Below are 12,067 nucleotides of genomic sequence, written 5' to 3' on the forward strand. Positions count from 1 at the left end.
TATAGTCTAGCAAGTTAAATTTTACATATGTAGTATACATTTTGATATATCCTGTTTTCTTTATAGGAGAAGCTTATAACATATTTCCTTCTTTTATATAGGGTTTAGTCCGTCTCCTTTACTATAAAAAACAAATTCTCGCTGAAAAGTTGTATATGTGCAAGCAGAGTTTCGCCAGACCATACGTAAGGATGCTGATGAAAGTGTTCCCCTTCCAGCGTTGTTCATGGTGGACAGCGGGCACCGAGTGTGGGTGTGGCAGGGCTGGTGGCCGGATGAGTCATCTGAGGGTGATGAGTTCAGTGCCACCGGCTCTGCTGTTCTAAGGTTCAACTTTGCCCGGCGCGCTGCACTGCAAACAGCACTCAACTACTGCCAGCTGAAGGCAAAGGCTCAAGCCAAGTCTCTGGCAGCAAAAAGCTACAAAAAGGTAAATGACAAACTTTTTAACCCGTCCACTGCGATTGGCACCGATTTGGCTTTTACTGGTAGCCTGGTAACATATAGTCCCAGGTCTTTCTCTGCCTCAGTGGTGGATAGTTGAGTGTTTCCCATGTGGTATTGGTATGCTGGATATCCCCTCCCAAGGTGCATGGCTTTATATTTTTCTTTATTGATTTGTAGCAGCCACTTTTTGCTCCATTCCTGTAGCTTGGTGATGTCTTCTTGTAGGAAATCCACAGTCAAGGGGTTAAGCTAAACCATCACCATTACCATGCCTAGGAAGAACTCAAAGCCAGTGTCCATACTTGATTAACAAACATGATGAGACTCTGTCATTAGTCCTAATCCTGCCATTGTCTTCAGACTGAGGTGGAGGTGTCAGTCGTGGAGCCACAGTTGGTCGTGGCCGGCATGGAACCTGCAGAGTTCACAAATGTCTTCCCAGTTTGGACGCCCAGACCTGAAGTCACTGCCATCCAAGAGAAGGTATGTTATTTGTCACTTATTTTAGCTTAAGAATATGCAGTGAGATCCTTCTTGCTCTCATCAGTCATAGGGAAGAGGTAAGATTTATCACTCGTGTTCAGTTGTTCATTCAGTGAGAGTTGTCATGAAGGATTTGCTCTCCTCAAGAAGACAACCTTGTACAGTTTTGAGCCGAGAAGACATCCAGTGAAGAGGAGCGCCACATCAGTCCATGCCTGGCTGTGGTGAGAGAATCCGTATGGGGGAGTAGAAGTTGTGTTGCTGCTCTCCTGTAAGGATACTCTTACTGCTGCCCAGGACACGCACCGCCACCAGTATCATCACACAAACTCCTGAAGGAAGGAAGGAACCTGCAGCTCAACTTGACATCCTGTACCAGCAAAGAGTTACTTCAAGAAACATAAATGGCCAACAAAAGATTTGTCAGCATCATTTTATATAATCACTTGCCCCTGTTTCTTGGATAAACAAGGTGGAGAGCCTAAATAATCTCTGCCAGACAGAGGCTGTGCTGCGAGTAATGAAGGAGAAAAAATTCAACAGAAAAAAGCAAATTGTGCTTTACTGCTGCCCAGACCTGAGAAATGATCAAGAGGACATCATCACTGCCACCAAATTATGCCATTGCTTATCAGAATTAGTGATGTATTTTAGGAGGATTTGGTTACCTATTTTCTTGATTCATGTTTTTTGTACATATAGAGCAGCAAGTAGTTATCTCTAGAACCTTTCACGTCCTATGAGGCCGTCTCTTGTTTGGCATTTCTGCTAGCAGCCAGTTCAGAGGGAGCCACACCCAAAGGGCCTTCATAAAATGGATGGAATATAGTGTATAGTGTGGGATCCTGGTTACCACAGTTTACCTTCCCAGGTTTCCTCAGAGACCCATTTATCAGCCAGCCAGAAAGGGAGGATGAACAGCTGGGTGGGCTGCATGCTGGCTGCACAGGCTGGCATTGAGCCCAGACCCAGGGATTTGTAGCTAGGCATGTTAATCACTAGACCAATGTAGCCCTTTATAAATTGCTGATCCATTTTTGATAATTTCAACACCTTCCTTCCCCAGGAGGGCCGTTGGAAGCCTGGTGGCCAGCACCTGGTGGCCACCATCCTGGCCCAGCTCTCCCGCACGCAGTACTCCCTGGCCGAGCTGACGGCCAAGCCGCTGCCTGACGGAGCAGACCCGCTGCACCTGGAGGTGTACCTCAGCCCGGAGGAGTTCACCGAGGCGCTGGGAATGAGTCGGGACGACTTTTATAGCCTACAAGCCTGGAAACAGACCGAAATAAAGAAGAAAGCAAAATTATTTTAGTAACTATAGTCACTATTGGCAGGTGTGTTCACTGACTCATGAATCTGTACAGTGTCAGACTTATTTTGGATAATAAGGTCAGTGAACACACAAATATTTATTTGATATATTTTTATGAAAACATATATATTTATAATTGGGAATTGCTTCTTAGTGACCGGCAGATTCACGATGGTTTTGAGCTTTAACTCATGATATTTATGTGTACATTTCCTGTGTGGTTTTAATGGAAACTACTTCACACCTACACATTTTACGGTTCTTCCATTTCACTGGTAAATTTAACAGTAAGCTTCCCTTGAACTGGAAACATTGCATTGTGAATAAATAGGATTTGTATTTTTGTGCACAAGGCTTTTGTAGCTACAAGGCAGTGTTGATGGGGGTGCAGGGGAGGGCCGTGTGCCCCACCTCCTGCTCCCTGTCTCTCCTTTTTACTAATGGCAACTGATCTATGTGCCTTCTATATGCTAGCCTGCATTTGTATGCCAAATTTTAGTATTTTTTTGCAGTTTCACCTCAGTAAAGAAGTGTTTGATGAGTTTGGACACCATCCAGCTATGCCCAGGCAACTTCCCTTGTGGCCTGAGCCAAGCCAAGGCAGCCTTACCAAGGACAGAGTAACTATGTAACTTGCTGTGGTAGTCCTTCAAGGTACCATCCCACTCCTTGACGCTTCTTTGAGGTGATGCCTGTGCCTTGCTTGTACCTTGGTTCTCCGTGTGAGTTCCATGTTGACCACTTCCGTGTGGTCGGATTGTCGTCAGTCTAGTCCCATTCATGACCTTAAACGTGTGTAGTCAGGGGGTCTGACCTTAGAAACTCCACAACCTTACTGGCATCCTCTGCAGATATCATCACCAGTAAGAGTATTACCGGGCCTGCTTGACCTGTAGTAACATATAGGCTGAGCAGGACAGCACAGAGCTTAAACTTTGAAGTGTTGAGTTCAGCATCAGAAGACTTGGTGCCACACTGTCCCATCCTTCAGCCTTTCTGGATAGCTTGTACATACCCTAGGCATTTGTAGCCTCTCTACTACTGACCTAATGAAAGCCGCCTTTGTTACTCCTACAGGCGGGTCATTATCATGTAAATACGAAGAACCTCTTTTGTAATTTTGCTACTTACCCTGTGAATTGTACAGACTGCTACCCTGACGTGGTGCCAGCTATTGTATCGACTTTCTGGCTAGGGGCACCACCCACCCACCCACCCTTCTGTTTACTGCTAGGTTAGTGATTCTCATGTGTGGAAATCGGCTTGGTTTTGTGATACTTACGCCTAATGAAACCAAGTAATGAAATGTTTGTTTTGCAAGCCTAAGAGAGTTACATTTTAAGTTACTGAAAATAGCCTTGTAAACTTGAATTACGCTAGTTTTTATTCTCATGTATAGTGAAATGTATTTATATAAAGAGGACGTTGTTTTGGCTGTTGAACGTCACCATAACTTACGAGCGATTCTCCTCCCTGGTCACCTGAGCTCACGAGGCCCAGAGATGACAAGTGTTCTGGGCCTACGAGGGAGAGCTTCAGTATTTTTGGATAACTAAGGGCCAGTTTTACAGTCCAATACAGCAAGTTCGTCAGCTCCCCAACCAAACACACAATACCACGAAAAATCCCTTGTGTAGCATTTGGCGTTGATATAAAAAGAAGGAAATTGTAGAAAAACACCCAGAAAATCTCTTTAGCATCTGGTATTGATTGGAAATAATGAACCACTATGGAAAAAAATTCCTTGTGTAGAGTTTGGTGTTGATATAAAAAGAAAGCTATTGAAAACCACACAGGGAGTCTCGTCAGTATCCGGTGGTGAGTGGAAATAGCGGATCATTGTGAAGAATACAGTTTGGATTGGGCGCTGCGGTGTCACTGTGGTGGATTGTGGAACTGGCCCTAAGAGTAACTATAAAATAAGAGGGTCCAAATCTTTCCCTGAGTCACCCATCCTCATGTGTTACGACCTCCAGTCATCCAGAAACTCCATTATTCAGGATTGATAAACGAAAGAAAGAAAAAAAAAGTGCCCAACAGCATATGAGTTGCCAAATGCATCTGCTCAGTAGATATTCTCATGTATTTTATCATACTTTTTTTTATGTAATTAATTTGCTTTTTTTTTTTTTTCTTAAATTCTACCACTTTTAAATTGTACATAACAAGTTGATGTAATTTATGCTAAATATATGTGTATTTCCATATCTTTTTTTTGTGCCACATCAACCACGATAATTATTATGTTAAGTTGGAGAATGATTTGAAGTTCCCCTCAAAAAAGTAGTAGTAGTAGTAGTAGTAGTAGTAGTAGTAGTAGTAGTGGTAGTAGTAGAAAAAGTTGTTGATCATATTGTTGGAGATAGTAGTACTAATAGTTATTTGGTAGTGGTAGTAGCAGTAGCAGTAGTATTAGTAACAGTAGTAGTAGTAGAAGTAGTAGTAGTAGAAGCTAGTGGTAGTAGTAGTAGTAGCAATAGTAGTAATAGTAGTTGTAGTTATCGTTGTTGCTGCTGTAACCCCCAAAAATAACATACATTTCAAAGCCTTCCCCTTAAACTTTAAACAGATAAAATCGTGCCGAACACAAGATTCCTACACGAATATTTAATTATGGCAATATAAGGACTAAACAAGTGAACTACCACACACCAATTGACGTGTTTCAACCTTTTATGGGCCACAAATCATTAACTACGGCAATTTAGGAGCAAAATAAGTGAACGGCCACACAGCACTTCACGTAGGCTATTTGGCCCTTTAGCGATCGGCAATTAAGTATATCCAACAGCGCAAGGAGAGAAAGATTTGACCGGTAGTTCTGATTAATCGTGTTCAGTGTTCCGTCAAAGGGTCGTATTAAGACATTCCGTCCCAAAGAACACCTATTTGACAAGGCCTTCGTAGGAGTTGTGGGCATATCCAGGAGTAGTTTTATGACCCTGGTGGTAGTTTCCCCCTTCTTCTGTACCATGAACCTGTAAAAATGCTCTTTAGAACCCAACTGACCCCCTCTTTGACCTTTAGAAATAGCTGATGTTAGAAGCGAAAGTGTCTTATTATACCGACCAAAGTTAAAACACCCGCTAGAGGAAGAGAGGAAGAGAAACAAAAGAGGGTCGCCATATCTATCAACATCGTTTTAATTCGTCACAGTGGAAGCGCTAACCAGGAACTTTGAGGAATATGCAGTGAAGTTCCTAGAAAGTAATGGTAGTAGAAATAGTTGTAGTAGAAGTAGTAGTAGTAGTAGTGGTAGTAGTAGTAGTTGTCATATGTTGGCGAGAGCAGTGATACAGTGTTCGTTTTTCGCCTTAAGCTGCCTTGTTTACTGTAAAAAAAATGTTTAATCGATAAAGAAAAAAAATGTATATTGCCTTGAACCCAAACCGAGGCAATAGTACATTTCTCTATATCATTTTGGCAGCATTCCTCTCATAACATGACACTGCTTTTGATTATAATAAAAAAAATGAAGATTTATCAGCTACACAATTAGATAAGTACCGAACTGTGCGGCCGAACCGAGGCATTGAACCGAAGCAGCGAACCGAAGCACGAGTCGAACCAAACCACATCACGGAGGCAGAAGGAGGCATGGCGGCGGAGAGGGTGGAGGTGTAGCAAGCTGTCCCGCCGGCAAGGTCAATTTTTCTTGGTTTTCCTCGTATAATGGTGGTTCTGCTCTTCCTCTTCTGCTGTGGGAGTTATCAAAGGTGAGTCTGACGTGGTTTTGATGTCGGCATAGCGGAAGGTTGTTGAGGTATTGATGTGTGATTGTCTTTGCCCAATTCAGGGTCAGATTTCTTTCGTTCTCCGTAATGGCGATTCTGGCTGGGGTACATTATTACGTTTGTCTTCACTTTCATCGTGTTTTAGAGCTTTCCTTCGTAACAGTTCTGATCTCGTCTCCTCATCGTTGTCTTTACTCTTTTCTATATATACTTAAGCTTCCCCTTTGTAATAATTTTGATGCTGTTGTACATTCTAAGTCTATATACACCAAGTCAAGTCATACGCAGGTTTGTGGGAGGAGACACGGCCGAGGCGTGGTTTATGCGTGACACTACTTGGAGCCAAACAAGAGAATGTAGAAACAGGGATCTATAGAAAACGAAGAAAGGTGGACTAATTTAAATTAATCACTTCATCATGCCCTCCCTCACACCCCACACCGCCGTTTGTAGGCATTGGAATTACAGTCACGTAATAGCATAATAACAAGACTTTTTCGTCAGTGGCTTGCCTGAACACGCTGTGAAAGGAGGCGAGAATGCACATCCAGAGTGCACACACGGCCCCAACTTCAGTCACCCCTGAACTGCCTTTTTTTTTTTATTTATTTTTTTTTATTTTTATATATAGCTTCAAGCGATGTACGTCATCCCGCTGTTCCGCCCCAAAACCGCCTCCTGCGCGTACCGGTCGCAGTTTTGAAGCAGGGTGACTTGACTTCGTATATATAGACTTAGGAGTACATTATTACGTACAAATATGCGTGTTATGCACCTGATAGGTGCGGGAACAACCCCTCATTTAACTATTGCTTAAATGATACTCCCATAAGCAGGTCTGGGTGTGAGAGGAGTTTAGGCCGGAGTCTTATTAGTGAGCTCTGATGTCCGTCCAAGGGCACAATGCATTCAAGCTAAAAATCGAGCAAACAGGGTACTGGGTTTTATTTCAAGGAGCGTAAGCAACAGAAGCGCCGAAGTCTTCCTCAAACTATATTTAGCATTAGTTAGACCTCATCTTGATTATGCGGTTCAGTTCTGGTCACCTTACTGTAGAATGGATATAAAAACGTTAGAATCGGTGCAGAGGAGGATGACTAAGATGAATCAAGGTTCTGTTGGTAAGAGAACCGGGCAGGACACTTAGTAATGGGTTTAAACTGGACAAATTCAGATTCAACAGGGACATAGGCAAAAATTGGTTTACTAACAAGAGTGGTAGATGAGTAGAACAGGCTGAGCAGTCATGTGGTGAGTGCCAATTCAATTGTCACATTCAAAAATAGATTAGATAAATTCATGGACAGTGATATTAGGTGGGGTTAGATTCACAGGAGCTTAGGTTCAAAGGAGCCCTGCCCCGTACAGGCCTACCGGCCTCTTGCAGACTCCTATACGTTCTTATGCTCTCTCTCTCTCTCTCTCTCTCTCTCAAGTAAGTGGGCACGGCACATTATTATTGCTGCATTTGCATTGAATAAAAGGGGTGCAAGAAAACCTCTTCCCGATTACGTTTTCGGGTTTACTGAGTCCCGGGAATTTAGTCGCCAGCTCTCGACCACACCTCAACCGAGCTCGTTAGTATTGTAACTAGAGTAAGGCAGCATGTAGCGCACCCTCGGGCTTGCCTTTTCTGGCCTATAGTGCACCTGGGGCGGGTCTCTCACCGACCATCTGTTCCTATACTTTCCTGACCGCGCATCTCTCGTGGTCTCTCCCCCACCTACTTAAACACTCGCTTCCACTGCCAGTTCCCGAGCCTCACCACCACACCATCCCTTCCCTATGTCCCAAGGCCCACTATTTCCCTGTTTAATCTTCGGTGTTTAAGCTATCATGTATCCGTGCCTGGGTGAACAGCGATTACAGGTCAGGGGAGACTTCGTTATAAGCCGTCGGTCAGCTCGTGTAGCGTCGACTTCATCCTGTCACCTCCGCGTCCCACGCTCCTGGCTGGCGGCAGTGGCCGATGAGCCCGCAGGTTCCACCCCTCATCTGCTGAGTGGTAGTTGTTGACAAGTAGTGGTAGTGGTTGAAGCAATATTTTACTATTATTTTCTATCATCTAATTTGTAGTATAGTAGTAGTAGGCTGAGTGGTCAACGTGCGGTCGTGGTGAGCCCATGGACCACTGACCGCTGACAGTTTTCCACACACACTTACTTGTGTCAAACTGCTCATTTCGTCATTGTGAAGCTTTTGTGGGGCGGATGACCGTGTTTAACGGTTATTTTTAAAAATTATATAAAATTCTATATGAAAGTTTTGAAACATGAAAATATTATGCCATTCCATTAAATTTTTCCTCCATAACATCATATATATTTGTTTCAGGACCTGATGAGGACTGTGTGAAGCTCCGTAGGGCCTTATCTCCACGTGTCCGCTCCGATCACCAGCGAGGGGGGCGCGCCTCGCGGCAGGGGGTCAGAGCGTGCACCTGTCAGTAAGTTGTTACCTGCCCCCACCCTTTCCCCTCCTCTGTCACGCAATGCCTTGTCACTTTGAAATAGCACTCGCTCCGTCATAGCAGCCATTGTGCACGATATATTTATGTAAAACTGGCATGCCTTTTTTAGAATGAGTGACGTCAGTAGCTACAGTTTGAAGTTTTATTGAATAGTGTATAAATAGGACAGTAGTAGTTTCTCAGAGAATCCATCATAGTCCATTACTACCTCACTGCAGGACAAAGACCTCTCCCATTGTTTTTTTTTTTGTCAAAGTATATTGTGAAATTTAATCTTTGATCTTGATGGAACCAGAGAATTTGAATATTAAAATAGTTCACTTGTTTTCTACTTCAAGTATATGTGTAATTTACAACTTTCATAGTAACCCTTTTCTATATTATGCAGAATATTTCTTCAGTTGCAGCCGTCAGTCGTACTAAGACCGCAGTACCTCAAAACCGCTCCGGAAAAACACTAAGCACCTGGTTTAAAAAAAAACAAATTTGTGTGTCCCCTAAATGTAATTAATCATTTAAATATACAGTAGTAAGAGGCAACAAAGTTATTCAGATTGATGAATCTTTTCCCAACAGATAACTTCTGAGGGCGAGTGACGTCCGTGTCACCCCACTAGTGTGTGCAGGCCAGGGAAGGAAGCTTCTTGGAGGGCGTTCCAGCCAGCAGGTCCACAGTGCGCCACACCTGAAAGAAGCAGTACTACATATTTTTAAAAAATCGTTTATAGCATAATCTGAACAATTTTAAAGCAAAATGTACAAAAAAAATGTGGTAATTTTCTGACACTTAACCCAATTGATGCATTTATACTTTTTTTTTTTCCAGAAAACCCGTGATGAGTCTAGCCCGTGAACCAGGCCTGCGGTGAACTTAAACTTTTGGAGAAATAATCACTGTGGGGGCCCCTGGAACACTCAAGAGCTTCTCTGAGGATCGCCGCCAGCTCACCCATCCAATGAGCTCAGAGCTGAAGGTGGATACAGACAGAGCCGGTGGAAGTCTCAGTACACTTTCTACTAGTTCAGCATAAGCAATGGTACTTATCTTATTGGAGTAGTTGTAAGCCTTTCATGCTGATTGGTGTTGAGGTTATTCCAGTTGATGAGTAATGGTGCGAGTAAAGATGACTCTCAGTCTGAGCTTCATGATCTTATTGCAGTACATGCTCCTCTATATATATATATATATATATATAAAATGGTATGGCACCCATTTTTTATATCAGCCCCCCCTTCGCTTGGAGCTGGATCCGCCACTGATGAGGAGAGTATCTCGCAGGAAATGTCAGAGGTGGAGAGTGAGTGACGTATCGCACTCTTCAGTTTCACATGGCTCAGTAGGAGCATGTACTGCAATAAGAGCATGAAGCTCAGACTGTGAGTCATCTTTACTCGCACCATTACTCATCAACTGGAATAACCTCAACACCAATCAGCAAGAAAGGCTTACAGCTACTCCAATAAGATAAGTACCATTGCTCATGCTGAACTAGTAGAAGGTGTACTGAGATTAACACTGGCTCTGTATGTTTTGGAGTGGCAGGGGAGGTGGAGATCTGACGCCTGAATGTAGACCTAAGCCCGAGTTCAATCTTCGGAAGGGTCTGACTGTGGGCTCCTGTAATATCCCGAGTCTCTCTCTCTCTCTCTCGACAGAGAGAGAGATCCTGATGCCAGGGGGCAATTTGCCTCACCATATATATATATATATATATATAGAGAGAGAGAGAGAGAGAGAGAGAGAGAGAGAGAGAGAGAGAGAGAGAGAGAGAGAGACTCGGGATATTACAGGAGCCCACAGTCAGAGCCTTCCGAAGGTCTACATTCAGGCGTCAGATCTCCACCTCCCCTGCCACTCCAAAACAAAATATAAAATTATTAAAAATTAGAAGTAGGTAAATAACACTATATACGGAGTCCCTGTCGCTCTGTCCCCTGTGAGATGTGTTGTAATCTCGTTGCAATAAATGAGCTACATACTGCACTGTGACCTTTAATTTTTCCCAGTTTCCTGCTAACCAGCCAGCTACCAACAGCCTGGGTGGCCGGCTGTCTTGGGGTGGGCAAGATTTGATGGAAAGCATTGTATGGGGAGGGAATCATATAGCTATTGAAACGTAGGCTCTGTCTTGCAATGGAAGTATGACTCCAATGGAAACAAGCTTATTTATGAGCATAGGGTCAGAGGCTCACTTAGTAAACTGGTAAAGTGAATATATACTTTCATCTAGGAAGAAATAATTTGATAAAGAAAGCTGGTGACTATCGAGAGTAAACAGCTTTTTAACATCTATAACAGGAGTGGATGAATGCAGAAAAGACTGAACACTGCCCTACACTACTTAAGCCAACAAGCATAGAAAAACTTACATGCATCTGCTGTCACCCTGCTCCCTTGTCACCAAACAGATCAACCATCATCAGCTCAGCTCCCAGCCTTCCCTGCAACATACGGAACAAAATTAAGGACTGAGCATTATAATGAAGCGTGGTGTTCCCAGAGGGTTTGGGCTTGGGTGTGACTGGAAGGAAAGGGGATTGTGGAGCTCAAGGGGTGAAGCGGGCTAGGAGATGGTTTGGACATGTTAAAAGAATGAATCAGGATGAGATGGTTTGGACACGTTGAAAGAATGATTCAGGATGTGATGCTCCAAACAATTACTATAGGTCTAGACTCAGAAAATTCATACATGCTTCCTTACTAATGAGACGTTATACAACAAAGTAAGGTCATTCATTGTTGATTTATACCATAAGGTGCTGGCTATCATGTGTTTGAAGATACCCTAAACTTAACAAACCTAACAAAACCACAAACTATAGGTCGACTCAGAAACTTCATATATACCTCCTTACTAATGAGACTTGCTGTACAACAGAGTGAGGTCATTAATTGCTGATTTATACCATAAGTTGCTGGCTATCATATGTTTGAAGATATCCTAAACTTAACCTAACCTGACAAAATCTCAAAACAGTTACCATGCGTCTTTACTCTGAAAAATCACTTCTCTCTGTGGTGCACTTCAGCAAGTCCTCAAGGTGGGGCTGTGAATGCAGACCTTCCCACTTCAGTGCCTTCAGCAGCTGCCTCATCAGTGCCCAGAGCAGACACAAGTGGAGAGCATCCGGGTTGTTACGGAGCTTCACACAGCGTCCTCGTCAAGTTCTGAAACAAATGCACCTGTTGTAATAGAAACTCAAATTGATGGAAAAGCAAAAATTGTACAATGTAAAAAAAATCTTCACTTGCATGTTTATCTCGATGTGATTCTTATCTTAACCCAGTAGCAGCGACGGGCCAAATTTGTGGCTTTACCGTGGCAGTGACGGGCCAAATTTTTGCCATGCTATAACCCCCCCTAAATAGATGATGCATAAACTGGTCACAAATGTATTTATATATTAGGTATGAAATGGGTTGAGTGAGTGATCGGTTAACTAGCATGGGCGTGTGTTTTAAGGGGCAGGGGCAGTGATTAGCTTTTTTTTCTGCCTTTGAGCTGGAGTGTTCTTCTTGACGGATCTTCATCTGACACTGTCCCTGTTTCCGTTTCTTCAGGTGTCCCACAAGGCCCCATTCTTTTCCTTCTGTACATAATACCGATCTTCCACTGTCAA

The 12,067-nt window shown here is 43.3% G+C and overlaps 1 protein-coding gene and 2 long non-coding RNA genes across 7 annotated transcripts in view; 2 read left to right on the forward strand and 1 right to left on the reverse strand.

Annotated features, from left to right (window-relative positions):
* The window catches only part of LOC126981474 (supervillin-like), a 229,315-nt gene extending 224,868 nt beyond the window's left edge, over positions 1–4,447 (forward strand). For all 5 annotated transcript variants that reach the window (XM_050832547.1, XM_050832551.1, XM_050832550.1 and 2 more), the window contains 3 exons: positions 219–430; positions 808–930; positions 1,997–4,447. In XM_050832547.1, the coding sequence (XP_050688504.1) occupies positions 219–430; positions 808–930; positions 1,997–2,242 (581 nt within the window). In that variant the 3' untranslated portion in view covers positions 2,243–4,447. The remainder of the gene's footprint in view (positions 1–218; positions 431–807; positions 931–1,996) is intronic.
* Positions 4,448–5,581: 1,134 nt separating this feature from the next.
* LOC126981480 (uncharacterized) lies at positions 5,582–9,420 on the forward strand. Its single transcript, XR_007733959.1, has 4 exons — positions 5,582–5,958; positions 8,311–8,422; positions 9,023–9,143; positions 9,273–9,420. It is a non-coding gene; the product is annotated as an uncharacterized LOC126981480 (long non-coding RNA).
* The window catches only part of LOC126981479 (uncharacterized), a 43,249-nt gene continuing 40,113 nt past the window's right edge, over positions 8,932–12,067 (reverse strand). Inside the window, exons 3-5 of the long non-coding RNA XR_007733958.1 lie at positions 11,429–11,615; positions 10,817–10,888; positions 8,932–9,131 (exon numbers count right to left, since the gene is read on the reverse strand). This is a non-coding gene — a long non-coding RNA (uncharacterized LOC126981479). The remainder of the gene's footprint in view (positions 9,132–10,816; positions 10,889–11,428; positions 11,616–12,067) is intronic.

Source organism: Eriocheir sinensis, chromosome 48 (genome assembly GCF_024679095.1).
Source record: "Eriocheir sinensis breed Jianghai 21 chromosome 48, ASM2467909v1, whole genome shotgun sequence".
NCBI lineage: Eukaryota > Metazoa > Arthropoda > Malacostraca > Decapoda > Varunidae > Eriocheir > Eriocheir sinensis.